Source organism: Callionymus lyra, chromosome 1, assembly GCF_982586985.1.
Source record: "Callionymus lyra chromosome 1, fCalLyr1.hap1.1, whole genome shotgun sequence".
Classification (NCBI taxonomy): domain Eukaryota; kingdom Metazoa; phylum Chordata; class Actinopteri; order Syngnathiformes; family Callionymidae; genus Callionymus; species Callionymus lyra.
In genome coordinates, this window is record NC_141818.1 from 10963844 (window position 1) to 10991722 (window position 27879).

The 27879-nt window shown below is 38.1% G+C and overlaps 2 protein-coding genes across 2 annotated transcripts in view; both read right to left on the reverse strand.

Annotated features, from left to right (window-relative positions):
- Window positions 1–15375, reverse strand: part of dnah10 (dynein axonemal heavy chain 10) — a 32718-nt gene extending 17343 nt beyond the window's left edge. The window contains exons 1-35 of the mRNA XM_087779194.1: window positions 15156–15375; window positions 14619–14704; window positions 14433–14541; window positions 14247–14362; window positions 14001–14175; window positions 13785–13942; window positions 12747–12977; window positions 12493–12680; window positions 11745–11943; window positions 11489–11683; window positions 11247–11417; window positions 11005–11181; window positions 10058–10214; window positions 9837–9993; window positions 9615–9766; window positions 8301–8465; window positions 8023–8230; window positions 7799–7955; window positions 7247–7726; window positions 7022–7180; window positions 6836–6952; window positions 6080–6182; window positions 5831–6009; window positions 5551–5762; window positions 4344–4500; window positions 3623–3856; window positions 3434–3556; window positions 3143–3376; window positions 2862–3085; window positions 1604–1873; window positions 1343–1526; window positions 1133–1267; window positions 896–1048; window positions 243–431; window positions 29–175 (exon numbers count right to left, since the gene is read on the reverse strand). Coding sequence (XP_087635320.1) covers window positions 29–175; window positions 243–431; window positions 896–1048; window positions 1133–1267; window positions 1343–1526; window positions 1604–1873; window positions 2862–3085; window positions 3143–3376; window positions 3434–3556; window positions 3623–3856; window positions 4344–4500; window positions 5551–5762; window positions 5831–6009; window positions 6080–6182; window positions 6836–6952; window positions 7022–7180; window positions 7247–7726; window positions 7799–7955; window positions 8023–8230; window positions 8301–8465; window positions 9615–9766; window positions 9837–9993; window positions 10058–10214; window positions 11005–11181; window positions 11247–11417; window positions 11489–11683; window positions 11745–11943; window positions 12493–12680; window positions 12747–12977; window positions 13785–13942; window positions 14001–14175; window positions 14247–14362; window positions 14433–14541; window positions 14619–14704; window positions 15156–15375 — 6321 coding nt within the window. The remainder of the gene's footprint in view (window positions 1–28; window positions 176–242; window positions 432–895; window positions 1049–1132; window positions 1268–1342; window positions 1527–1603; window positions 1874–2861; window positions 3086–3142; window positions 3377–3433; window positions 3557–3622; window positions 3857–4343; window positions 4501–5550; window positions 5763–5830; window positions 6010–6079; window positions 6183–6835; window positions 6953–7021; window positions 7181–7246; window positions 7727–7798; window positions 7956–8022; window positions 8231–8300; window positions 8466–9614; window positions 9767–9836; window positions 9994–10057; window positions 10215–11004; window positions 11182–11246; window positions 11418–11488; window positions 11684–11744; window positions 11944–12492; window positions 12681–12746; window positions 12978–13784; window positions 13943–14000; window positions 14176–14246; window positions 14363–14432; window positions 14542–14618; window positions 14705–15155) is intronic.
- A 681-nt stretch (window positions 15376–16056) lies between these two features.
- atp6v0a2b (ATPase H+ transporting V0 subunit a2b) lies at window positions 16057–27593 on the reverse strand. The gene is made up of 20 exons (XM_087792877.1): window positions 27079–27593; window positions 26200–26278; window positions 25803–25900; window positions 25536–25673; window positions 24489–24586; window positions 24106–24232; window positions 23898–23980; window positions 23734–23827; window positions 22906–23118; window positions 21989–22139; window positions 21096–21235; window positions 20869–21026; window positions 20404–20494; window positions 20005–20123; window positions 19712–19922; window positions 19517–19636; window positions 19290–19406; window positions 18213–18330; window positions 17327–17498; window positions 16057–17233 (listed from the first exon to the last, which is right to left on the reverse strand). The coding sequence occupies exons 1-20, from the start codon at window positions 27193–27195 to the stop codon at window positions 17131–17133; spliced, it is 2547 nt and encodes an 848-aa protein (XP_087649003.1). The 5' UTR covers window positions 27196–27593; the 3' UTR covers window positions 16057–17130.
- Window positions 27594–27879: the final 286 nt, after the last annotated feature.

Consider the following 27879-nt stretch of genomic DNA (forward strand, 5'->3'; position numbering starts at 1 on the left):
TAGTCTTTGACTGAAACTAACTCGCTACCTCACTGAGGTCCGGAGATCCTCTCTTCAGCTCTCCTGCCATCACCAGCACAGACTTCAGCGCTCGCAGACCGAAGTCATAATGCGACTGCTTGGACAGCTGCTCTCTGGCCAGCTTATAGAGCACCGTCATCTTCTTAGCAAGCACCTGAGGAAATGTATGGAGAAGTATACAAACCAAAGCTAATAAGATGTTGATCAGTCTTATTGCTCACCTTTGCCATCAGGAAACCTTCTGAGAAGAGCATTATCTCACAAATCTGTTGCAGGTCAGGCACAATAACAACCACAGGCCTGAAGAGAGATTTGATGGACTCTGGCAACTCTGTGCGTCCAGCGTATCCTGGATTCATGGTGATGAAGATTCCCATTCTGCTGTCCAGGCTGATCTCATTTCCTTCAAACTAATGCAAACAGTAAATAAATAAAAAATACATGTATATTTTGTAGGGGTATGAAAAAACATTTCATTCTCATCGTCATTTTTATGGTTTATAATTCAATAATGTTTGGTAAAATACAATTATTATTGAAGACTGCAAATTGTTCATTTCTATGTTGCAATTAAACTTCCGGCCGCTAGGTGCTGATGATGATAGCAGTCTCATACTCAGCTGACCAAGTATGAGAGGATACAGTCGATGGATATATTTTGTTTTCAAACAGGTGAAATTAGTTACGACTTCATCAAGAGTCGTGCAGTCGGTACATTCTGCAACTTCAGGGTCAAGTATTCAACAATACCACAAATATATCCTTGTAACTACAGTAGAACAAGATATTGCAATATTTTCCTGTATCTTATGTATCATATCACCAGAATCTCGCAAATACACATCCCTAATATTCAGTGGTTTTATTCTCTTACGTTAAAGGTTTTAAGGCGCAGAATCAGAGCGTTGCGGATGGTTTGGATCTGGGAGGAGATGACTGAGAGCACGGAGGCATCGATCCGGTTGAATTCATCGAAGCAGCCCCAGGCTCCACACTGGGCCAGACCCGAGAAGATCTTCCCCATGGCCTGAAGAGCAAGTGAGGCTTTAATTGTCTTTTAATTGACTTCAATAACTTACTGTATTTCTCCCGTTTTCTTGTTGTCTCTCACCATGTAGTCCATGCCTTCACCACAGTTCGTCACCACACACAAGAGACCCAACGCTTTTGCCAAGTCTTTGGTGGATTCAGTTTTTCCTGTGCCAGCCGGTCCTGCCGGAGCTCCGCCCAGATGCATAGAGAGGGCCTTGGAAGAGATAAATTCAAGATTTCATATATTCTGATGGCACTGATCTACTTCCATAGTTTAGTCCATACAGACCTGTGTGAGGGTGAGGTAGATTCTATCCGTCAGAGGGGTTATGACCAGACGACCGTTCAGTCCCATGTATTCATAACCATAAGAGAAAGTTGCACTGCACTGGTGCACAAATAAGTCGTCATGTTCCCGCACCCAGTAGAATCTCAGTTGACTTTCCCACTCGAACTCTCGCGCATCTGTGATACTAGAAGAAAAAGTCAATGTCAGTGAAACGTCTTGAAAAAAACAAAAAAATATTTGTATTTTCTATCAAAAAGTCACCTGTTCAACAAAAAGCTGTCCACGATGTCCCGAGCGTGGACGTCAATGATAAGCACAGTGTTGATCTTCTTTCTGTCGTTCTTGCTCATAGGTTGTGTGATCCTCGTCACCAGCTCGTCGATCTGTCGGTGCATCTTCGCAGCAACATTCTTCAAAGCATGTTTCTCCCCTTTCTGCATCTTCTTGAAAACATCTTCAACCTCCCACGTCCACCAGACCTGATTAGCAGCCAGAACCACCATCCCCTGGTAGAGCATCATCCAGTCCACCCTGAGACACACAACCGTGAGTTAAATACAATATTCAACACTAAGACCTGCATCAACCTGAACTGCCAGACCAGTGACAGACTTTATTGTTGAAAAATGTTATTCCTGTTGATATTTATATCTCAGATTTTTATGTCATTACACTTTATCTTGCTATTTTATTCTATTTTATTGGAACATTTTTACAAGATAATTATTTTGGTATTTTATTAAGATATACTGTATATTAAGATTAAGATTGTATTTTTGTCAAGGTTGTATTTTGTGTTTCATCAAGATTTTATTTTGTATTTCATCCAAATGATTCTGTATTTTATCAAGAAGACTTTAGTAATTTTTTTTTTATCAGGATATTCATATTTATAAATTACATTTATTTTCATGATATTAATATTGTGTTTTTGTAAAAAAAAAAAAAATGTATAAGGATTGTATTTTGTATTGTATTAACATTGTTTTTTTATCAAGATTGTATTTTTTTTTTAATTAAAATAGTATTTTTGTCATTATTGTATTTTATCAAGATGGTATTTTTGTATTTATCAAGATTTAATTTTTGTATTTTATCCAATTTGAATTATTGCCATTTAGGAAGATTATAATTTTTTATATTGTATTTTATAAATATGTTGTTTTTTAATTTAGTCAAGACTGTATTTTTATCAAGATTGTATTTTTTATAAAGATTTTAATTTTGTATTTATCAATATCTTATTTTTATATTTTGTCAAGATTTTATTTGGTATTTTAACAAGCTTGTATTTTTCTATTTTATTAAGATTTTAATTTTGTATTTTATAAATAGCTTATTTTTGTATTTTGTCAATATTGTATTTTGTATTTTATAAAGATTAGAATTTTATATTTTATCAATATCTTATTTTTGTATTTTATCAAGATTGTATCTTTGTCATTTTGGACTTTATCAAGATAACATTTATTTATCTATGTATCTAATACAGTCTTGAATGTTCAGACTGAACACAAACCTGCTTCTGTCCTCGCAGTAGCGAAAGACGGCTTCCTTGGTGATGAGTCTATTAGTCCTCCTCATCTCCAGCAGAACTTCTGTCATCCACTCCTCGACTCTTCCATCCACCTGGACATTCTTCTTCAGCTCCATCACCTCACCTTCTGCAGACACCATGGCTCCTGCAACCGTCTTCCCACCACTTTCCACATCGAACCGCAGTGACGCGATGTTGTCGTACATCTAAGAAAAACAAATTGTTCACATCTCCTCTGTTCTCAACGTGAGGAGGTTCAGTACCTTGATCATGTGCTCCTGGACACACGTGTGATCGCTGCTACCCAAGATACTGAGCAGCTCATCGTCAGAGATGAAGAAGAAGCGAGGGAATGCGTTTCGTTTGGAATCCAAGTAGTCATTGAGACTCTTCTGGCTCTTCTCCAGACCATCGCTCAATGCCTGCAGGTCTGTGAGTCGGTTGGGCATCAGGCAGCATCGTTTGATGTTGGGACTGTTGAGCGTGTTGCTCATTATCTAAAGATTAGGAAAAATTATAATAAAATCTATTATCACAAACTGACCATCACTTACCTCTTTAAACCTCTTGTCGATCTTATCAAATTTGTTGGCTTCTTCCGGCAACTGAGATCGAATGTCTCCACCGATAAAGATGCTCTCCAGATACATCCACTTCCGCTGGACCAGCAGCCAAACCTACAAGAACACACGTCAGCAGTCGTTACAAAACCTTAGAAGAACAAATGAAATGATGTCACACACCTCTATAGTCTCACTGATGAGAGACAAGTTTTTCTCCCAGTGTTGAATGGTGCCTAGAAATGGACCCACAAATCTGCTCCCTGCCATGCTCTGTAAGTTCATGGCGTCGTTATCCACGTTCTGCAGGATCTCGTCCACCGAGCCCAAGACGAACGAACGCTGCTGTGTGCCTTTAAAATACGGCTGCACATTGAACTTCATGTTCTCCCACGTGTCCACCACCTCCTTCACACCCTGAAGAAAAAGACACGTAAAAAATAAGGCACAATCCCTGGTTCAATCCTGTTTTCTGCATTAATTAAATAAATAACTTTTTAAGGTTGTTTTACAATTATTTTAAGAATTTCAAACATATATAGAAGATGTCAAAGCATCACTAGGTCTTGGACTTGGCTGCAGCAGGAGGCTGTCAACACTGAGTCTGGTTCTGCTTGAGGTTTCTGCCTTTTTTCCATCACCACTGCAACGCTGTGATTCACTCATTGTTGAGTTGCTGGGATCTGTTTTTCTTTTCTACAATAAAGTCTTAGTTAAACTGTCAAGTGTCTTTAGATAACTTTGTTATGATAAGACATTCTCATTAAAATTGAATTAAATTGACTTGACACACAACTATTTATCTTCATTTGATATGAAATTCAAGCATCTTGCTTTTTCATCAATGATGGCACATCATGTGATCATTTATTTTATTGAAAACCTTAACAATTCAAGAGCAAACCTTTTCAATCCCGAGCTCTTTGACGGCTGAATTAACGATGTCACCGATGACGTTTGCGTGTTTATGAAGCTCCATCGCAAACATGTTTTCCAGCGTGAAGACATCAGGGTTCATCTCAAAACTGGTTTCAGTTCTTTCCATCAATTCTTTCCAGTGTCTGTGACCAAACCGATAGAAAGATAGTTTCTTGAAAAGTGAACGGTGAATAAATGTATGTCATTCTGGTCTAATATTAATTCTCCTTGGTTCCTGGAGACTCACAGGTACGATTTCTGGGGCATTTTTTTTTACTCCATTAATCACTTTTAGGGGGTTAAACCCCCAAGAAAGCCCCCAAAAACTGAACTGGTCAGCATAGGAGGAACAAATGCTTACACAAGAACACACAGTAAATGATTCCTGGACATATTGCATATTATTTTTTACTGTTGGTTGCATTTTTGTTAATTTTGGTGCATCTATATATCAATTAAAAGCATCTGTTTAGTAAAAAACATTGAATAATAACAACACGTCATGACTTAATTTAAATTGATTCAAAATGTTGTTTTTATAATTATTTACAGCAAATAATTCATTATTAATCCCATAAATGTTATAGATTCCTAAGGGATTTAACTGAGGTGGTTCATTATTAGTGTTGTAACATTCGTTATCACCAGAGTAAGTGCACTTTGTGAAAATTAAACCGTATTTTAAGTCCAGTTATGTTGCTTAGAAAATGTCTCCTTTTTTTGTAACATGTTTGACATTGCACAGGAACTAGTCCTCATCACTTTTTGAGTTTTATGTGCTGGATTATCAAATACACATTGCATTTGATTTAATAAGACGCGTTTTAAATTACAAACACGGACGTGTTGTTGGCCTTTATATTGACAGATTGCGTATGGTCGTTTTAAGGGACATAAGCACATAAAGCTATAAACACTATGAACTATTTATTTAAGAAAACAATTTAAACAAACCTGTGTGTATTTTTCAACACAAGCAAAATGGTTTGTGCAAATCACTAATCAACCCAATTAATTATGATTTTAGTTAATTTGATTTAGCCAAAGCCACAACTAAACTTGTCTACTAACTCTGACCTCTCGTGATGATAACCGAAGTATCTGAATTCTTAATATTTCTAACAGCGTCTCTAAATAAACATCGCGGGTCTCACTGTTAAGTTAAAAAAGCCATTCAATGATTTCCAACCAACCTGTCCCTCAGAGCTTCGTTCTTTAGGTCCAGAAGAAGAGGAAGAGATTCTCTGAACTCCTTCATTCTACCTTCAAGGAAAGGAGCGACCGGAAGCATCCGAACATCTTTAGGTAGTTGCCGTAACCTTTTGATAAAACCCTCAACACCTTCCTGGAGCAGCTGGATGTCCAAGTCCACCCACAGAGACCGGGACCAGTCTGCCTTCGCAGCCTGGAAGAAAACACAATGAATGTCACATTGATTGTTTTATATTATTATAAAGTCGTTCTCTCACAAACCTGTTGGGTGTTGTAAAGGTCATAGAGCTGCCGTAAACCCCTCATGTCTCTTTGCATGTTTTCCACCTCTGGATAGACAGTGACCGGCAGGTCCAGCAGCTTCTCAGCATACACAAGATCTCCTCGACCGGCTACAATCTTGGCAAGATCGGCTTCATATTTTTCCAGGATGCTAAGACCTAGAAAGGGAGATGATGCGTCCAATTAACGCACTTTTAAGCCATGCTTCAACTTCAGGTGTTCAGGTACCTTTCTCTAAATTATCTCCGACAGCACCGGGTCCGTGCATGTTGAAGCTTTCCGTGAAGATTAACAAATCCTCCTTGAACTCCTCAATCTTCACCTGCGTGCTCTGGATTTGTTATGATAAAACAGTTACATTCACATCCAAATGTTGGAGTTAATAATATGAAAGTTAATAATTGGCATTAGAATATTGAATGGGTGAATTTAACATTTCAATTGAAAAACCTTTTTTATTTAAGTTTTTTAGGCATTGAATTATAAAGAAAAATAATTATTAATATATTTCAATATTTATTTATATTTAAAGGTTGAATTTGTTTTTATTTATCAATAAATAATTGTATCATGTGTTAATTAAAATAATGAATAAATAAATGTTTTTTTTCTTTACACATATATTAATACATATTATCCAATAATTTAAAAAATACATTTTCAAAGTTCAATATTTTGAATAGCCTTTTAAATTGAATACAAAAGTGGAAAAAAAAATGATTCATTCTATTCACATTTTTAATTCCATTATACCAAAAAACAAATTCAACATTTCATTACAGAAATCATTTTATTTATTTATTTATAAAAACGAATTCAACCTTTTAATACATACATTTTTTAATCCGATAATCCATTAATTCACAATTTACCTTTCAATATACAAATTATGGAATTCAATTGAATATTTAATAAAAAATAAAAATAAGAAAAAAGTTCAACATTAGAAATGTTCAATTCACTGATATATTTCCATAGACCAACCTGTGAAAATGATTTCTTCACGTCCGTGAGACTTTGATCCACTTGTTTGGATTCGGTACACAGGTGGTTCCACGTCAGGCCAATATTAGCCAATAACTCTAGCTCTTCTTTCCCCGCCTGCAGGTAAACTCAACTTAAACATGCGAGGAAATGAATAAAGAATTGAAAATGATTTCAAAGCAGTACCTGGACGTTGTACATGGCCAACGTTCTGTATCGTTCCTGGATGTCATTGAAGCTCATCTCAACATTGAGAGACATGTCGCGCACGTGCGAGATGGTTCCCAGGACACTTTTGAGGCTGTCGAAAGTATCAGGACTCTGCTTCAGCTTCTCTGAAAGTTGCTGTCCGGATAGATTGACATGAAATGTTACCTTCAATTTAAATAACGTGTAGCTTTGTGTATTTACCATGAGCTCATCTCTTAAGCTAAAAAGATCCTCTCGTGCAGATTTGTTGAGAAGAAGACCCAAAGAGCTGATCCATGACTCGGCGATCTCCTGCACGGTGCACGCCAGAGGCTCCAGGTTGAGATGGATCACATGTTCACTCCTGCTCAGCGGCTCCTGCGTCACCTCCTGCTTCTTGTGAGCCAGAAACTGCAGTTTGTCGTCGAACATGACGCAGGACGGTTTCCGGGCGGCAAACTTTTCGATGACGATGTCCTTGTTTTTCTCCCACAGAGGCCCGTAGTGTTTCCAGTGGCTGAGGTAGCGATCGACGGAGAGCAGCAGCCTGTGGAGGTTCTGAGAAACCGTCAACGCACTTTCGTTGACCTGATGGTTCTGGTAGATGTCGCTGTAGAAGCTGAAGACGATCGGTTCGTCTTCACCGCTGACGCGCTGCGGGGGGCATTCCACGCAGGTGCCGTTCATCCAGCGCACAAATTGCTATAAAAAACACACAAGTCTGATCCTGTTTTGTCCAAATATCTGACATGAAATCTAGAGCGTGACCCCCACCTTGGTGCACTCGATACAGTCTCTGATACACTGACGGATCAACTGGACGATCTCATTGCTGGACGGCTGCAGCACGATCCTGGGAGCCGAGAGGATGACGTCGACGCTGAACATAGGAGTGTTTCCCATCAGCACCGTGTTGAGAGACTGAATATTCCTGGTGGGAAAACTGTAAATGAACATTTCTTCCGATGCAACACGTCAACAAGAGTTCTTGTCAGTACCTCAACACCATCTTAGTTAAGGCGTCCAGGACCTTGTGTTCCCAGGACAGGTAATAGTCTGCCATGGATCGACACTTCCCGCTGCTGGTTCCCGTGATCAAGTGCTCCATTTTAGTGACGATGGGTCCGACTTCTGAGTACTTTTTCCTGAGAATGTTGACTGTCCTCGACCGACCACCATCCATTTCCTCACACCACTCCTTCACGCCTGCAAGAAAATACGTTCATGAAGGATTCCTTAATAGTTCCAGACTTTTAGGAAAAGCATTCTTCATTACCTGGCAAATGGGTCGGCTGGGCTTGTGAGGGGTTTTTAAATAAGTTGGCCGTCGCAATGGTGGCTAATCTTGACTCAACGTCAGACTCACATTTGAGAATCTGATTGACCAGAGACTCAAACTTGGCAACGACCTGATGGCTTTGCTCAATGTATTCAGTGACACCTGTAAAATGTAAAAGGATGAGTAAGAGATGAAGGTTTAATTATTATAAATCAGACCAAGAAAATATCGAAGACCATACAAAATAGTATTTTATAGTAGTGAGAGCTGTCTTTATGTATGAGTTAGAGCAGGGGTCACACAAGGGTCCAAAGTCTTATAACACATAAGGTCATAGCCTTGCAAAAACTGGGTTAAACAGAATGTGTTTAAGGGGAAATATGAGTACGATTGTATTTTTTTTCATTCTTGGAGGCTCAACATATCTTATATTTGTGTTTGTCCTCTTCACCACTGTTTTTAAAATCTCCATTTAATTGTTGATACTTGTATTTTCCTTATTTTACCATGAACACTGGCATCTATAGTGACAGAGATATTAACTTTTACACAAATCTTATCATTTATCATTTAAAATCTGGCGGACCACATAACAATGCCAGAGTTGACCATAGGTTTGACACATGTGAATAGAGTATTGGACTCAAGGCCCGGCCGACCAACTCATTTGACCAGGCTTCGAGAGATTAACATTTATATTGTTGTTAAGAGAAACAATTAAATAGTAATTCAAAATGCATCATCTTCTTGTTGAGACCTTCAGAAGAAAGAAAACAAATGTGTTTGTGGTATCCCTTGTGTGTGTGTCTAAGGCTCAATGTGAACGATCTCCCTGGCTTCCAGAAGTACATATGCAGTGGCAAACAAGGATTAAGCACCTGCACAATTTCATAAGTACCCGTTTGGCACAAGTATCACACACACATGACTAATAGTGTTTTGAGCTCTGCTGTTGTAAAATAAGTTTTCTAGCAAGATAAGTCCTTAAAGGTCGACTTTTAATCACTTTAAACCGCGTGACATAAACCATTGAGATGCTAAAATAACCATTTAGGTAATAAAATGAAGACTGATTTGAAATCTAGTTTTGATTTCTGGTTAAATGTAGACCAGTTATAGACCTTTAAATTAATGAGACTTGGTCCAATTGTGAGAATAAGAGGTGGCAGTGATTACACATGGAGGAAATATGTGGGGAATTTTTTGGGATGAAGACTATTATATTCATGCATGACTTAAAGGAAGAGAAAGGTTTGACTACAGTTGATCAAGTTAAGATGGAGGAGGATTTAAGAGATAAGTGATTCATACTTAAATAATTCCAGTTGAGTCTCTTGCATCCAAGATCCATCTTCTCTCTGACCACATCGATTTGTTGAGCGAGCATGACAACCTTGGGATCACTCAGGCTGTCAATCACAGCGTGATAGTTGTTGACAAGCTTCGTCAGACCTTCAACGTTCCTGAAATCAGTTCAAAATAAACATGTTTTTGTTTTTTTTGTTGAGAAATAATTTTGACTTGATTTGTTACCTGATCAGCTTGTGCTCCTGAAGAGTCACGTTCTGTATCATCTCAGGCACAGAGTATCCTAGCGACACCAGGTTGTTCGTCTCTGAGATGATTTCTCTCAACTCTGGAGAAAAGTTGACGACATATCTTGTATTTTTCACCTTTCCACCTCTAGGAGCTGAACCGACCTGCAGTTGAATCCAAAAGTAAGGAGAGGAAGAGTTGCCGCGGGGAAGAGATACAAACCTGTCCTGTCTGAGGATCTTTTTCAACTCGGACGAGCAGAGTTTTTTTCATGAGTGACGGCAACGATGCTTCAGAACTAGCCAACCAGCGTTTGAACATCTTATCCTCATAGTCCATCAACTTCAGCGCCATTTCTTCATATTTCTTCATGGCCTGAAAAGAAGGCAACATATAAAAGTAGAAGTTCATCAATGTCATCCGAATATTACATTTATATTAAATGTATTGATATTTAAATTATTTTTATTTAAATGTTGCAGATGTTTTATACATTGCGTTTGATTTGAATTCAAAAATGAATTCCATAAATCTTCAATATCTTTTTTAATTTGTAGCCTTTTAAATTCAATATTAAAATAATGGTATAATAGTGCCACCATATAACACCATTGATTTGGAATCAGCAATACTGAATGGACACACCAAAGCTTCAACATCATCATGTGATCGTCTGTTTGTCGCATGATTGGCTTAAAGTTAGTTCAAGTAGCTTGGTACTTTTTTGGTAATGTCTGGCGGCACCATTTTTATATTGAATTTAAAAGCCTATGAATTAAAAAATATAGAATTTTGAAACTTATTTTTTTAATTATTGGAATAAATTATTGCTATTATTAGTAATTATTATGTATGTATGTAATTAATACCAAATACCAAGCCCCATGTTTAAATATATTCAGAATTTTTCACTTTTGTAATATAATTATAAAAAAAAAACATTAGAAATTCAACCATTCAAAATACAAATGAACTGAAAAGAATTCAAAAAAAAAAAAACTTTTTTTTTTTTACCATTTGAAATATAATCCTAAAGCTTTCAACAATTAAACACAACTATTTATATCAACTCTATCACTGGTGTGACAAAATGTGCGATTCTGTTAAATTATTATTTGTATTTACAAATCAATGAAATCAATCAAGCCCGAGAAGAATTTCTTACAGCTTTGCCGTGATCGCTCTCCTTCATCTGAGGCTCCTTCATGAAGGTGACGATGGTCTGTTTGATGCGGTAGTAGAGAGAGCGCCCCCACCTGACGGCCCCGGCCACAGGAGGCTCGTTCTTGTTCAAAGGAGGTTTGTCTTTCATTTCCTCGAATATTTCATTGATGCGCTCGACCTAGAACAAGCAGGATGAGGATAAGAACGGAGCAAAACTAACTTTGGGAAACATCACGGACTAACTTCTTTGCAATACTGCGCCAGGATGTCATTGAACCTCCTCATCAGGTGAGAGATGATGGCCTCTCTCGAGTGGATGTGCTTGAACTTCAGCAGCATGTGGAAGGCGGCGGCCGAGGAGCGGAGAGTCTTGAAGGACTGATCGATAAAGTTGATGGCCTCTTCCTCAATGTCCTGAACAAAAGACAAAATTGGGAATAAGAAGTTTAATGAGTCATTTTTGCTACAAGTTTTTCTCTTCCCACCTGCACTGCCTTGTAGAAGTCCTGCATGATGATCTTCCAACTGCTCATCTTGTAAATATTGAAAGGATCAAAGGAAACCCTCTCGATGGGCAGAACCAGATCGTCCACCATGTGAAGCAGTTCATCAACACGTTTTGGGTCTCGAGTCACATCTTTCAAAACTGGGCCAAAGATGTTATGAAACTCCTCCAAAACCTGCAGAAAATATACTAATATTAAACTTCTGTAAGATTTCGACAGGTGTCGGAACTTAGACCTGAAAGACTTGGAACAAGTCCTGACAGATGGAAGCCATGAAGTCTGTCCTCTCAAACAATCGCCGTCGGTCAAAATCCCAGCGCGGGCTTCGGTCGATTTCTTCTATTTCAGCAGACACGGCGATGTACGATGACTTCCACTGGTCCAGGACCTTCTTAGCATCTCTGACCATCGATTTGACCGACTCCCTCTCGTCTCTGTTCCAGATTATAGTGATAGTTGAGGATCACACAAGCGAACACAGGATTCTTATATGGAAGTAAATCAGTGCCATACATTTAAATCATGAAACCTTGATTTATTTTGTGTAATTTTGCAATGTCGTAGAACTTTTTTGAGGACTAAATTATTTAAATATTAAGACAACCCTTGATGCTTGACCAATCACAGCAGAGTGGGCGTGGTTATAGTAAACAAGATTTCTAGAAGTGTTTTCAGTGGGCAGGGCTTAAGCACATTTTCTAATGTAAATATTTAAATGAAAAGAGAGTTTTGTACAAACAGACACATACTTATGATACAATAGAGTCCAACATCTATTTAAGACACACTTAAATCAATACATAAAATCAGATTGAAATCACAATGTCAAACTCTTTGTAAAAAACATCTATTGATTTTTGAAAGAATTTTACATTTTAAATTCAATTATCATTAAAGTTTTAAATGTTAAATAGAAGCGTTCAATATTCCGATGGCACTTATGTTCTTCCATATATTGTTGCTGATTAAAATTATATATTTACTTGAAAAGCATGTGGACGTCGATCACTTGAACGACACGCTCAGACAACTGCCAGGCGATTCGTTCCAGCAACGGAACCATTCGGTCGTCGGTATTGTAGCAGGAGATCAACCACACGATCTGAAGGCTGTTCATCATGGGAGGGATCGTCTCCAGAATTGTACCGAAATTAGCTCCCGTGGCTAAATTCTAAAGACAGAACATTTTAAGGTAAAACATCCTACACAGGAGGCCACTTGAGAAGCTGCAGATGACCTTGAAGTGTCGCTCGAGTGTGCTGAGGAATCGAGAAATATCGTCGGCCTCCCGGAAGTGTTTGTTCAGCTCAGAGATTGTCTCCAGGAGTGTTTTGATGACACCTACGCCTGCTTTGGTCAGAACCTGCAAGATCTTCTGGACGTCTGGCAACTTCAGTTGATCACTCAGAGCGCCCAGTATTGAAGCACGTTTCTGCCAAAATACGAGCTCAGCCAAAGGTCCTGGAGCCTGGAATGACATGATCAATCAAAGGTAAACCGTTCAGTCTTCTTCACAGACCTACAGTGTTGAGTATGCATTAGTAGAAATAGATGTTGTACCAGCGTTTTTACTCATAGTGCTGGTCATTAAGAGCTGGGAAAGACCCCCTAACAACACACTTCAAAGATAAGGAATTAATAGATGGTAAAATGGAAGAATAGTTCAACAATGAGTACTTAATGTTGTTACTAATAGAATAATTAAAACCTTTTTTTTCTGTTTTAAAAAAATTAACCACATTTTGTTTAAAAAAACAACAACAATACATTGTGAAACTAGCTTTTATACAGAATTTGAGAAAATTACATCCTATAAAATACATATTAAGGTGTTCTACAGAGATGTTTTTAATCATTTTATTTCACTCTAGACAAGATCATATGCAGTAGGTGTCTACTTGTTAGGGTGTAGACTACCACCCCAGCCCCTTGGGTTTGAAGTTTACAGGTATGGACAAATGTATTTATACTTGTAGGGGTTTAATTATGTTTATATAATGTATAAACTCTGGGATTAGCTCATTGTTTTTGCGTCTTCATTATTATCATCATGGTTATAATCATTGTTATTATTTCTCTTAATCATTTTTAATTCCTCCTGTTATTTTATCAAAATGTTTAAATTAACTTCAGTTGTATTTGATGTTAGAAGTTTGTTTTGTTAAAAAGGAATATCACTGTTTACATTGATTGCATTATTTTTATATATATTTGGAGAAAAAAAACAATGACAAGAAAAAATGTATATAAGTAATGTTTGTTGAATACAACCAACCTCCGGCTTCTTGCTCTGCTGCTCCTCGAGGACAATAGTAATCTGAGTTTTCCAGTTCATCACACAATGCTCAAAATTCTCCACCATCTCAGGGTCACGGACTAGAACATCCACGTCAGGCTCCAGGTCAAGATCAGGAATATCCAGCTTGATCTCGTCTGAAATTAAATCCGTTTCAACCAAACTTGAAAACACAGACAAAATGAGTGGAAAAACCTTGAATCAAAAGTTGCTGCAGAGTTGTGTTGATTTGAGTCAAAAGCTTGTGTGTGCTGTTGAGAAGCTCATCTCGAACTGCCGTCACTGGAACATCCGTCTCTACAATCGACACATTTTGATAACCTGCTCCAGTTAGCTTCATCTGGTGGACGGTCAGAGACGGTAGATACACCTGAATACAGAGCAACAAGCACAAGTTCTCAGAATATTTTTTAAAGTTTTGAAATAGATGTTATGTCCCACATGAGCAAGACTACGCTGCAGCATGAGAAGAGGATGTCCACTCATAAGGCCGAACTCAAACATCCTGGGCATCAAGTTTCCAGCTTCGATCATGTCCAGTGGTTCAACGATAGTGTCTGTGAGATAAACAAGGTGGTGTTAGGTGTGCAGACAGAAGAAAGTATTTTATAGAAATTAAGATCTCACCTTTAGTGTTCCTGAGGAAATAGAATATTCTGGACTTTGTGAACCTCTGTGGGACATGGTCGACCGCTACATGAAGCTCAATGTGATAAACAACTTGAATTTCTCTGTCCTGGGAAAAATAAATGATCATAGAAGTCATTATTCAGTCGACATGATTTAAAATTGACATTTTTAGTCTCAAGATACCTGACTGGAACTCTGATCTGGCGTTTTGCCGGAGTCCAGGAATTTAGTGGAGTTCTTCTTAGGTTCTGAAGAACCACTGATGGGTTCTGTGGATTATGTTTCATTAATCAAAAAATGAAATGGGTTAAAGCGTAAATTTTAAAGTATATAATAATAAAAATGAATGGAATGATATCTCAAATAATATAACACAAACGACAACTCAATTATTTTTATTTTTTGCTGTTAGTTATAACAACATTAAAATAATAGATAGAATATTTAAAATTGCTGACAAAATTGTGAATATTCAAACTTTCTATACATACAACAAAATAACATACATAGAATAAATGTGGCTAAAGTTAGCTTCAGTAGCTAGCGCTAGCTGCTACTAGCATCAAATAGATAACAAAATAAATGAACTCAAGGTTTAGCCCATCTATTTTTTTCTACGTGTATTTGATATATTTTTGCGTACATTATTTTATATATTTAGAATTCATTTTAAAATAATTTATTTTAGGTTTTCATTCAGACAAACCAGTTCACACTTACCAAGCTGAATTGCGACTTCCTCCTCTCTGACACATTTGAAAAATAATAGACACGACGTCGAGTCGAACTTGGAAAACTCGTTCAAGTACCGCACGAGTGTTTTCTCCAATTCTCTGTGGTTCCGACTCAGAAGTTCGTCGAAACATTCTGGATCCGTTAAGTTAAAACCTGCAGACACACGCTGTCGGATCCACTCCACGCGCAAATCGTGGTGGGCCATATCTTTAGTCACGCTACTTATTTGCAACTTTTTAAAGTTCAAAATAAATATTTTTTTCTGTTATTGTTCATCATCTCAAAAGTTGGAACTCTCCTAGAGGAGTTAGTTAGGTGTCGCCATGACAACAGAGCGCGGTTGTCAAAGAGAGTTAATCCTGAGTACGGACTGAAGGCGAGAATCGACTGCAAAAATTAGACTTTTTTTTGTTGTTAAGGTAAATTGGTTTTAAATGGAATTTAATACTTGGAGATGTGTATACAATAACCGTATTTTTTTTATCGTATCAGACAAAGACAGCGATCCGTCACTATGTTTTGTGTTAACTAAGGTTTATGTAGGTAAAAAGCCCAGAGTGTGGTCTTAAAGGAGGCCGGTACTCCCGGATGACAATTTATAAGGATCAATTTCAAATGATTGGAATCTGGGAAGAAGGAAATTTTAAGATAAATCGAATTCCCAAAAAAAATCGATCTTTTGATTTCGAAACAAAAACTGAGTAGCATGATAAAAAATAAAAAAGTTGAGTAGCTTTTATTATTAATTAAATTAATCACTACAATAAAACAAAGGGTCGAAACTCATCTTACAAGTTAAAAAAAACAAACATTTTCAAACCAAATAAAATAAAGTCTAGAATCATATTTTGACAAACATTTAATTTATTGACAAAAAGCATTTTTTTTTAAACAATTAGAACATTTCCTGTAACGGCCTAAAACAATTGAGGACAATATATATTTTTATGTTAAGCTGCACTTATTTATTTATACAGGTGAACCAAAATATTTCGGAAATTTAATCAAAACTTTCGGTCGCATAAAGAAATGCCAAAAAATATAATCTCAGATAATTTATCAGGCAAAGCCCGTTTTCAATATAAATTTACAGACTGGTAGACGTGACTGTAACAAGTCTTTGTGACGTGCGATACCAACCTCTAGTAAAAAGGCAAATTGTGGTTTATCAAGAGTGCAATGATTAAACAAACCATGTTTCTTCCCCGACCGCCAAATCCCCAAAATGTGTGCGATTCTATCCAACGTAAATGATATTCCCAGCCAAACACCTAAAAAAAAAACCTGTAGATTTTCACGTTACAATACAGTTCCGCCATCCAGCTGTAGATGAAAATACATTTTGGAATGTTTCAATAGTATAATCTCTGACGGCAGCACAGGCAACACTGTGAACACATTACAAAACCAAAATAAGAACATTGACAATCTTTTTTTTTTTAATTTGGTGCAACATTTTTAGAAAAATAATAAATTAAAAAAATACCTTAATGAAAAGTATTTACATTTCTTGGAACGTCTGTTCATGTTGAACAGTCCTAGAAAAACTCACAATGTTTCACAGTGTTGTTGGTAAAAATCCCATTGAAACTGAACTGTGTTGTAATTTTGTTGTAAGGCAGTCAGTGCAACAGAGCCGAGCAGTCGTACGAGGATCTGACAAAATCTGGACGAGGAAGGAATCAAGAGATTTGTCCAGAAAGTGCTTAACTGGAGATGGAGCCAACGGTCCTGACAAACGGCACTAGTTAATTCTAACTACTTTTAGTTTTTACTCTTTATTTGACAGAACAAATGACTAAAAACCAGGTTCAAATGAGAACAAAATTAAAACAGCTTGGTCTAAAACAAATTTGAGGCCCATAAAATGGTCTTGAATCCACAAGGACGGTCCCTAAGTCTTTGGGCTCCCAGTATCGTCTCAGAAATATGAAACTTTTGGTAACACGGTTCACCGTCTTCACAGCAGGATGTCGCGGTCAAAGCTAGAGGGCAGCAGAGAGAAGGCGAAAGGGCAAAACTTGATTCCGTTTCCACTGTAGAATTTATTCTGAAACTCCACCCTGAGAAAGACAACAACAGCACGGATGAGTGTGATGATCAAATAAGCTCCAGGCGGCTGCGACTTAAAAAAAAACGCCGTCGCGTCAACGTACCAGTGGAGCCGCAGGGCGTGCAGGAACGCAGACAGACCCTCCATGATGAGGAGGATAGAAACGGTCAGAACGGCGAACAGGCTGAAGACGGGCACGAGGAACAACACCCCGATGTGCGTGTCCATCCTGAGCCCCACCCTCATCACCATCTCCCACAGCACCTCCGACAATTCTGTGTCCGTAGAAACCACTTGTTAATGTTTGACTAATATTTGCAAGTCAATAGGATGAGTGCTTAACACATGTCACATGACCTGTCGGGTAAATTAAAAAGGTCCAGAGGCTTAATTGACAGTCTAGACAAACTGGAAGTCTGTGATGTGCATCGCATGATAAGAAAAGGTTTAGTATTCCCAAAAAAGCAGAAGAATTTAGGGATGATAAGCCTTTTATAGATAAGTATTATAGAGCGCTTTTCTAGACCAGGGTCACAAAGCGCTTAAACAATCAAACAATAAAATAAATACTTAAAAAGTCAAGACAAAACCGAGACAAACACAAGAATCAAGGAAAAGCCTGCACTTATAAAACCTCTACCCCTGATATTTAAAAGACGTCTTTGCTGTGATGTGTACACGCTTCAGGCAGCTAATTACCACTGCCAAGGAGGTTATGTTTGCTCATGCTAAAGTATATAATTTCAATGTCTATAACCTTCAGCTCTGGGTCATGACTGAAAGAGGAAGAGAAGCTGCATCTAAAAGTCATATAAAAAAAAGTAATATTCTATTGAAAAACAGCTTAATATCCAGATAATAAGAGACAAACAGACGTGTGACGTAACATGACTGTAAAGGTCACAGCATTAGAGCAAATATTTATTCTTATTTACTCTAATATCCTCAAGTCATTCTTGTTGAACATGCGTTTCCTTTTCAATACTCACGTGCATGAGCGAGACTCAAGGCCCAGAGTCTGAGGTACGATGCCGTGTTCGAGACGCACCCGAGGCAATACTCTATGGTGTGGATGGCCTGGTGCAGGAACTCGTCTCCGGCGTCAAACTGTTCGCGGAGAAGACAACGAATGAGGAGATATGAAGACTTGAGGACAACTTTAAACGTGTGAAATAACATAACATTTATGGCCAATGGATTGATATTTTGAGGTCCTCAAATGCAGGGGTCCACAACTTTAAACAACAAAATCGCATGTACGATTGTACGACTGTACTTTCTGAGGAGGCTCCGATCATTTAACATCTGCAGGAAACTCCTCTGCATGTTCTACCAGTCTGTGGTGGCCAGTGTTTTATGCTGTGGTGTGTTGGGAATGTGTCCAGGAGGAGTGTTAAAAGGTTGATCAGGTTGATTAGGAGGACTGGCTCTGTGGTTGAAGCTGGACTCACTGGTGACAGTTGCTGAGAGCTCACTGGACAAACTACCTCGTGCTATTAGACTTTATAACTTGAGTTAAGGGGCTCCTTCAGTGGAGTAAAAGGATGATTTAATTATATGTTTGTTTACTTCTAAGGCCTTGGTGTTAAAATACAATGTCAAAAGACAAAAATGGTTCAATTTCATTACTTGTAAATGTCGAATAACACACGAGAAAATAGTAAGACAAGCAGACAAAAAAAAGCTGAAAGACGACTTGAACCGGCTCCTCCACAAGTTACACATTACAGTGATCCAGCCTGCAGCAAAGTTCCGACCAGAGTTAATTTTAGGCCAATAAAGTTTGCTTTAAAAGACACCAAAATCTGTGAGTGTTTTATTGCTGCAGAGAGCAGAGCACACAAAGATCTGTACGTCCTTGTGAGGCTGCAGCAATAACCTAATGAACATCAACTACAAGGGCCCTTGGGTACCTGGTGAACAAAGAGATGTCAGTTGGCCCCTATTTGTCCTCACATCACTCTGGGTAACTACTGTACTTCAGGCCATTTTCCTTGTTTGTCTTGTCTAATGGAGGACGGGAGAGAACAGGACATGAACATAGTAAAGTGATAGTCGGTGCTGACCTCCTCCTTCTGCTCCCCACTGGACGAGAGGTCATTGTGGCTGTTCCCCTCCTCCAAGTTATGGTTTCTCAACAGGTAAAGCTCCTCTTCGCTGCTGCGCCGCACCCGCTCATATCCCTGAGGAAACAAGGGAGCAGGTGATTCGATTAACATGGGAAGCGCAAATATTTGAAGACATTTTGTCATGTGTGCAAACAGTGACGGCGCAGACGTGCCCTTTCCCTCACCCTGTACATCCCGAGTTGACGACCTCCGTTGTTGAGCCAGTACAGGTAGATGGGTTTCCCGAAGAGCAGGACGGGCACCGAGAGGAGAGCGACTACCAGCAGAAACATCTGAAGGCCCGTCTGAAATCATTTGAGACAACATCGTCGTCAGAAACTCTTTTAGATCTCTGATCGTGTCTCGCTGCATCTACCAACCTGGCCGGGGTAGAGAGGCTGAGTACCGTCTCCTTGCATCAGAAACATGTTGATGAAATGAATGAGGATGCTCGGAGCGTGACTCGAGTCTTGAGCGGAGAACGCCAGCCACTTATACAAGATCATGAACACCAGGTATCCAAAAAGACAGAGCAGGAACAGGAGCTCAGGAAGAAAGACCAAGTAGAGGTTGTGTTTCTTCCTGAAGTGCCTTTAAACACAAGCAAATATTTTTTTATTTTTTTTAAGCATTCCTTCACAATCAAGCCTGAACTGAGACGGTAAGAACTTACAAATGATTAAAAGTGCTTAAGATGACGCCGAAGCTCATGTGAATGATCCCTAATATCACAGACATCTTCATCTTGTAGGAGTTAAGAAACGTGAGCCGGTTGCTGGCCAAGTTCCAAATCTTGACAAAAAGACAAAAAAACATTTAATAAATAAGAAAATGATGCAGAATTGGATTCAATAAACGTAGATTCTTAACAAGTTTTTACAAGTTTCACAAATTATAATCAACGTTGTGAACAGAACAATTTTACAACATTTGACTCAAAGTATTTGTGATTAAATATTGGTTCACTTTTATTCATTTATGTTAATAAGTATTTAAAAATATAGACAGTCTTGCACAATGTAAACTCCAGATTAGCTGGAGTTCGTCATTTTTGTGAATAAAGTCAACTTACCGGGTCGATACCTAAAGGGTAGGGTCCAGTGAAGACACCTGTGACATTAGGATCCAGGGTCAGGACTTTGTTTCCTTTGAGGTCTTCTGGTCTGCAGGATTAAAAAAACAAATGATTATTTCTTTCCAATTTCAAATCAATGACAATCTATGGGTTTATTTCACCCCATAAAGGATTTCATTCTCTAAATATTATTACAAAGTGTCTTGAATTGAGCTGCGGAATGTGATAGATTTCTAAACAACACTTAAGAGGAAACACAAATTTGTTTCCCCTTTTACATCCGACTGAAGTTTAATTTTAAGAGGCATTAGATTACGTTGCTGCAGGCAAGAGTAACTTCTGCAATCGCTTTTATCCAGACAATAATTTCTTTGAACTCTCAAAGGAGCGTCTGTTTTGTGTCATCAATGAAAAACGACACCATTCCTCAGTGCAGTTGTCGATCCCTGCAACACAACTTACTTCCAGACTGCAGCTTTGAACATGGCTCTCACACTCCAGCCAGACCCGAAGAGGTTGATGGATTTAGAGAAGCAGTCATTGTAAATGAGGCCGGTGTAGATGGAGAACAGACCCATCATCAGAATGATGTACCGGCCCTCGAAAAAGGTGTTCCAGATCTGCGTGGAAGCACAAAAGTTTAGTAAGACTACTAGAATCGAACCACCTTTATCTATTAAAGAACTCACCTCGTTCCTGGTGTTCTTAAGCTTGCGGTTATTTTCGCAGCGGACCATCCAGAGGGCGAACATGGCCATGATGAGACCATGACCGAGATCCCCGAACATCACCGCGAACAAGAACGGGAACGTGATGATGGTGAACGGAGCTAAGAGGAGGAGGAAGAGGAGGAAAGTTGAAATCAACCAACATACAAACTTAATTAACAATCACAGATTTACATTGGATTTAAATGTGCTTCTAAAAAACAACTTCTCTTATCATTTATTACATTTACACTGTGCTGTATTATAAATAAATAAGATAGTTTAAGAGATGTGTCCAGCAAAGCTGGAGCTGGATGACAGTATTTATTTAGCTTTTATTTAAGAATAGCGAGTAAGACGTCTCGTATTGTCTGGTTAACTATGAGATTGTTGTTCGAGTAGGTGTTCTTGCAGCAGATATGAATAGAACATCTTTCTACGTTCTAGTTTCAAGAGACACTTCTGCATTAGCACCACAGCGTTTTTTCTGTAGGTTTTTGCAGGTTTGAGAATCTTGTCATTTCATGGATAAACAAAAAGAGCATTTGAGCACCGACTTCAGTAGATGAAAAATAGTAAAGCCTTGTTATTGGAGGATGCTTATCAGTAGTTCTCACATTTTAAAAAAGAGGAAGCCCTTGAGAAAAAAAATGATATTAACCAACGTGGTTTTAACCTTAAAAGGCCATCACACACACACCACCAGACTTTAACCTTTTGTTATCTCTCACACGTTTGTTTTCGGGTCAACTTGACCCAAAGATTATAAAAAATGGGGTTAAATAACATTACAAAGAAGAGAAAGAGTTTTAAGGTTAAACGTGAGGTCACACCTATAGAATTTGACTTAAGTTCTAACAACGTCAGCATCTCACCTGGGTTGACCTCTCGGTACGTGCCAACTCCATAGGCATCCACAATGTTCTGGAAGCCAGAGGTAAACTTGTTGGTTCTTATCAGCGTAGGAGGCGTGTCCGTCGTCGGAATTCGATTGACAAAGGAAGGAACTGTTGAACCGCTTTTTCTCTGAAAATTAAATCAGAATTCCATCACTTCAAAAGCAAACGAGTCAGCTAGAGTTGTTTGACATTGGAATCATTATCTAGAAATACTCTACAAAATATAACTAAATTTCATTTCACTGTTGGCTCTACGCCTTTAAAAATTCTGTTATCTCATCAACAGTTATTGGGAACCCAGCTCAGTGCATATTCTTTTAGTTTTTTTGTCATGTTATGTGGCCTGGATGGTTTGCTCTAAAGCAACGTAGATTAATGTTCATGTTGACATGGAGACCTTGAAAGGCTCCAGTAATTAAGATAATGGAGGAAAAGAATATTCCGATTGCAGTAAAGTCAATTTATTGGAATTACTCCGGTGAGAGAGAGTTTGGTACATATCAAAAAAATGTTCGCCAATGACCAATAGTGCTTGAAAAAATGTGGCTTCTTGTGTGATCGACATAGTTTTAACAACAGTGAGAAATTAAAGACCTATAGCCCATTACATTTCCTACGGATGAGATGCAAAAATCATGCTGTTCAGTATCAGCTGCCTGGCTCAGCTAATAGAATCAAGGAAAGTCTTGATTGTTTTTCATGTATATATTGTTGTAAAGGTCCATTGTTTTGTCTAAGACACTGTTACTAATGCAGTCATGAATCATTTCAAGCACTGAATACCCATGTGAATACTCGAGGGAAATAGTTCAAACCTCTTGATGCCATAAATAACTACACAGCGATAAAGTCACACCAAATTTGAGATAAGATGCTTATCAATGGTGGCTCACCGATCCTTCTTCCAGGGCTCCCCTCAGGTTAGGAATGTCAGCGACGGGACACCACACCTCGGCGATCAGACACTTGTTGGTGACGTCGAAACTGCACTGGTTTAGAATATAATAGATGGCCTTCATCTTCTTGACCTGTATGACCCACGAGTAGACGGACTCGGCGGCCTTGATCAGGACTTGCGTCAGATATTCTTCTGTCCTGTGCAGCACCTTTGAGACGGAACACATCCTTAGTTTTACCATGTCATACACCAAAAAAATGCACTTGATTTTTTTGTTTTCGGGGAAGAAAAAAGCTGATTCGCCAAGTTGAAGTTAGATTTTATAAAAATTTGGGTCAAAATAAAAACAAGAGCGATATTGTCAGCTGACGCCTCACGTTGATCATGTGCTAGAGGAGGATAAACTATTCTGATTTCAGCTCAAGCTTCCAAAATAATTCCCAACTCAAATACCCCAAAGTGACGTGACGATAAATCTTTAAAAGAAATTGCCAAATTATTTAGAGATACTTGTGGTCAATTACTTTTTTTATTACTCGTTATTGTTTTATAAACTCAAAGACAAGAATTTCTTTGTTCTTTTCAATCATATTAGCTTGATTTTTTTCCCTGTAAATTGCATTTTTGGAAAGATATGTTTTGCATGACCAAAACACTGTCATGATGCGTTAGTGACAGAGACAAAGTTTTAGTTCCCCTGCTCACATCCCTGCGCTGTCATAAGTCTTCTTCCACTTTTTTATAAATCTGACATATTTCAACCAACACTATGATGAACTGATGAAATACTTGATTGTGATTTTGACACGTGTTTTTGACATACTGTGTGCAAGTCCTGAATGCGTGTTCCGAGTCCTTCCACCACATCATTCCTCTCCTCATTGCTGCTTGGATATGGATATAAATGACAGTGGTAGCTATGGGGATAAAATGGAAGCAATATTGTTACCCAACAAGTGTGAATGTGAACAATATAAGGATATTTACCAGTCACAAATCTTTTTCACTTTCTGGGCAATTTGGTCTCCCCAGTAGGAAATGAGGAACACAACACTTTTAGTCGGTTCACCCTGAGAAAAAAGGTAAAAAGAACTAATCAATTGCTACTTCTAACGTTTCCACAAACTAATAAAAAATGTCAGATTCATTTCAATAAAATGAAAGCCATGTCAAAAACTTGAGGTGAAACACTGACCGTGTCCGGATCATCTAAATACTCTTCCACCTCGGCATAACTGAGGATGGTGTATCCTTTACAAACGCGCCAAAGCATCCGCTCGAATGCTTCAATCTTCACACGCTGAATGAGGCCAGACACAAATCTGCAAAAGATGATGAGAAAAATGGAGAGAATAATGTATTAAAGCACCCATCAATGATATTTAAACAAGAGTTTCTGGAGCCTCAAGGTGGTGAAACAGTGTAACTGCAATGTTGTTCATTCTATTTTCTTTTGCCAATTTTGCAAAACGAGAAAAAAAAGACTCAACTATTCAACTATTGCTCTAAAAAGAAAGCCTGCACACCTTCATATTTAAAGCTGAAGCACTGGTTAAATATTGTCTTATTCGTTCTCACCCCAACTTGGCCCCGAGCCTCTGCATGCTGCTGTGATCCATCATATTGTCTTTATCCAGAAATGGAAACTCTTCATACTGAACTTGCATCGGCTCTCTCTAGCGGGACAGACAAAGAGAAGGATGAGGAAGATAACACACAAACACAACTTACTGGCTCTTAGTGAGGGAAACTCATTACACAAGGTTTACGGCAGTTTGTAAAGTGTGTGTGTAGTCAAACATGTAAACAATGGAAGACAAAAAAGCATTGTTTCACTTGCCCTGGCTTATAAGATCAGGATTTACTATTTTGAGGGCAAACGACAAGAGCCGTGGGGACCTTTTAGGGGAATTGTTTCCTTCTCAGTTAATTTAATATCAGTCATAAAGATTGAATAGACAATTGTCGTGAATTAAATTTAATTGTATACTTAAAAGAGGGTTAAACTTTAATTATGTGACCATTATTATAAAATACCAAATTAGTGCGGTTTAGAGAAAAAAAGGAGCACTCAAAAAAAGAAAAAGAAGATTCTATATATCCATCCATATTAGGCCAGAGAAATGACAAACCTTTTCATTTTACAAGTACCACCACATATTATAATATGATATATGTTTTTATCATTACAATTATGAGTTAAACTCTGAAACCAGTGGACCGATTTACTTTGCGCAAGTAACCTGAGTTCTTTTAATTAAAAAAAAAACATCAAGCACCACTCTGTGAATGATAAATATAAAGTAAGGTCATATTTTATAAAAGCATGTTGTTTGAAAATAGCATCTGTACTACACTTGTTTTATTGAATCAGTCTTGCCATCAAGTAAAAAGTGTTTTGGTAAAATTTGTAATATGCTTGCCTAAATTTTAAATAACTTATAAAGTGATTAAGATCAAATAAAACACTCAAATATGCTACACAAAAAAAGTTTTAATAGTACAATTATCTGTAGTATGCAGGTAATAATATACATGTGTATAAGCATAAAACTATTTAATTAAGATTGTGCTTCTTTATGTTAATTAACGCCTACATGTGCATGACTAGCAAAAGGCAGTTACCTCAGGATTTCTTTGCACAAAGTTGCGAGTGACACGTAGCATGTGAGTATACTCCGTCAGCTCCAAAAGGTTCTTCTGCAACTTCTCCTTATTTCGTGTGACTTCCCCCAACTCAACCTCCAGCCTCTGAAGCTGCTCCTGTGAGAACATCAAGCAATATCGCGTGAGAAATCCCCCGTCAGTCCAAAGACGTTTTCAATAGTTACATTCAATAGTAGCATTCTTGTCCGGCAAGGATAAGTGACCGTGGATAAGCAAGAGACATACCATAATAGTCATGACATGCTTGGGTAACGGAGCCAGTGGGTTGACATCAGTGTCCGATAGCGTAATATCAGCTTTTTTAATCTCCCTTAAAAGATATCCTGTTAAAATAAACAGACATATTCCGCAATTAAACACCAACAGATCATGACGCGTTTAAACAAATACACACAAAAAAAATATTAACGCTTAATTATAAACACTTATACTACTGTACTTTCCCACAGAGTTGTACTCCTCTCCTAATTTGATAAAACAAAGTTTAGTTAAACAAGCTGAATCTACAACCAGCTGACATTTCTCATGACTTCCTCCCAATTGAATTAAAAGATTCCTCAAAGCCTCCTGAATGGAAAACAGTCAGTCCTTCAGAGGAGACAAGAAATGATGTTGTGCTTACCAAGTATCCTCTCCATTTCTTCACATTTCTTCACTTCGTTGACATACTTTCGCTGAAAGGCATTCACATTAGGGTTGAGCTGGAAAAGAAAACAGGAAAAGGTGATTACTGGCGGGGAATTAGATTTGTTAGACATGTTACGGTTTCTGTTAACCAATTTTATCATGCATCACATACTGTGATAATAACACATTAAAAACACACACATGGATTAAAACAAGCATTTGTAACATTTAGTCCTTTTTTTTACTTTGGTTAATTAAAATGTCATTTTAATCCTATTTTACTAAACAAACCATTATTTGTTAACAAATAATGACATTGTGGATAAGAACATGTTAATGTGACCAACGTATAATGAGAGATGCACGGGCAGAAACCCATGCAGTTTTAAAACAATCGTGATAATACCAAGGAATATTAATAAATAAATAAATAAACCACACATTTATAACCAATTGTTGGAGATTGAGATGGGAACTTTCCACAATCGACTTGACTTTCTCCGGCCAAAATGTAATGGTTTGACGTAGGAATTTATTTTAAATCAATGCTATTTATTGAATTTTAGTTAATAACAAATGTTATGTTTCCTTCAAGATGAAGGGACCTGGACAAGCCGGCCAATGGGAATTGACGTGCACAAAAAATACACAGTAACTGTCATATCTGTATTGTAAGCGTGATGGTTTATTTTCTCCTTGTTGTCATTGTATTTCTTGACACCAAATACTGTCCTAATAAAAGTACTTTTCTTAAAGTATGACACAACAGCTACACTTTAACAATAGCATACATGACTTATTGTTATGATGATGAAGATGATGATGTCAGTGAAACTCAGCAGGTAGTCACAATAAAAGTAAATGTACGACTCACGTCTCTGAACTCTGCCAGACCCAGTTCTCCGAGCTCGGCGATGCAGTCGTAGGCGGACCCGGACTGGAGGAACAGTTGGGCCAGACACATCTCCTCGCCCCGCAGAAGAGATCCCATGTTGACAGCTTCACCCCGACACCACCACCGCTGGACGGCTAATGCTAGCAAGCTAACTAGTTAGCACAGAGCGGGTGCTAACAAATGGCGACGGATCCTTGACGACGTTTTTACATGTTTTTGTTTTATTTAGTCAAACGAAAAGTAAAAGAACAAAAAGCTTCTCCTTCTGGGATCTTAGCTTCAGGAGCTAATCGGCGTAAAAAAAAAAAGTGCAGCGTCTGTTCCTGGCAGTGACTCCAGGTGAACGTATATCTTGAATAAATAAAAAAAAATAACCGCAGCTTTTGGCAGCGCGAGCGTCAAGATAAATAAGTATCTGAGATGAAGTTTTGCTCAGAAGTCATGGAAGTTTTTTTTTTGGAGCAGAAAGTCCTGCCGGCCCTGGTGCTCTCCACGTCACATCACACTGTTGAATCGCCTTCACCGAGGAGAAGCACCCGCGTGGCCAATCAGCGTCCGCGCCAGGAGCATGCGCAGAGGCTGACATTTGCACAAGGTGTTGCTTTCACAAAGTTTTTTTTATTTTCAAATTAAAAATGTATATATATACAGTCGTACAGTTTTACAAATGATCGGCATCATCATATGAATGGAAATTAAGTCACAAAGCGCTTTATTTATATAAAAGTTGTATAAAAAAAAACGGCGGACGAATTTTACTTCAAATTGTATGTAAGCATC

What these genes read in the sequence shown, in the direction of transcription:
- atp6v0a2b (XM_087792877.1), bottom strand. Translation starts at nt 27,195, where the DNA reads ATGGGATCTCTTCTGCGGGGCGAGGAGATGTGTCTGGCCCAACTGTTC. An exon ending in TTCAAAGCTGCAGTCTGGAA is followed by an intron (nt 20,495 to 20,868) that starts GTAAGTTGTGTT and finishes TTAATCCTGCAG; the next exon opens with ACCAGAAGACCTCAAAGGAA. An exon ending in GTGGGGAGCAGAAGGAGGAG is followed by an intron (nt 18,331 to 19,289) that starts GTCAGCACCGAC and finishes CTCCGCGAACAG; the next exon opens with TTTGACGCCGGAGACGAGTT.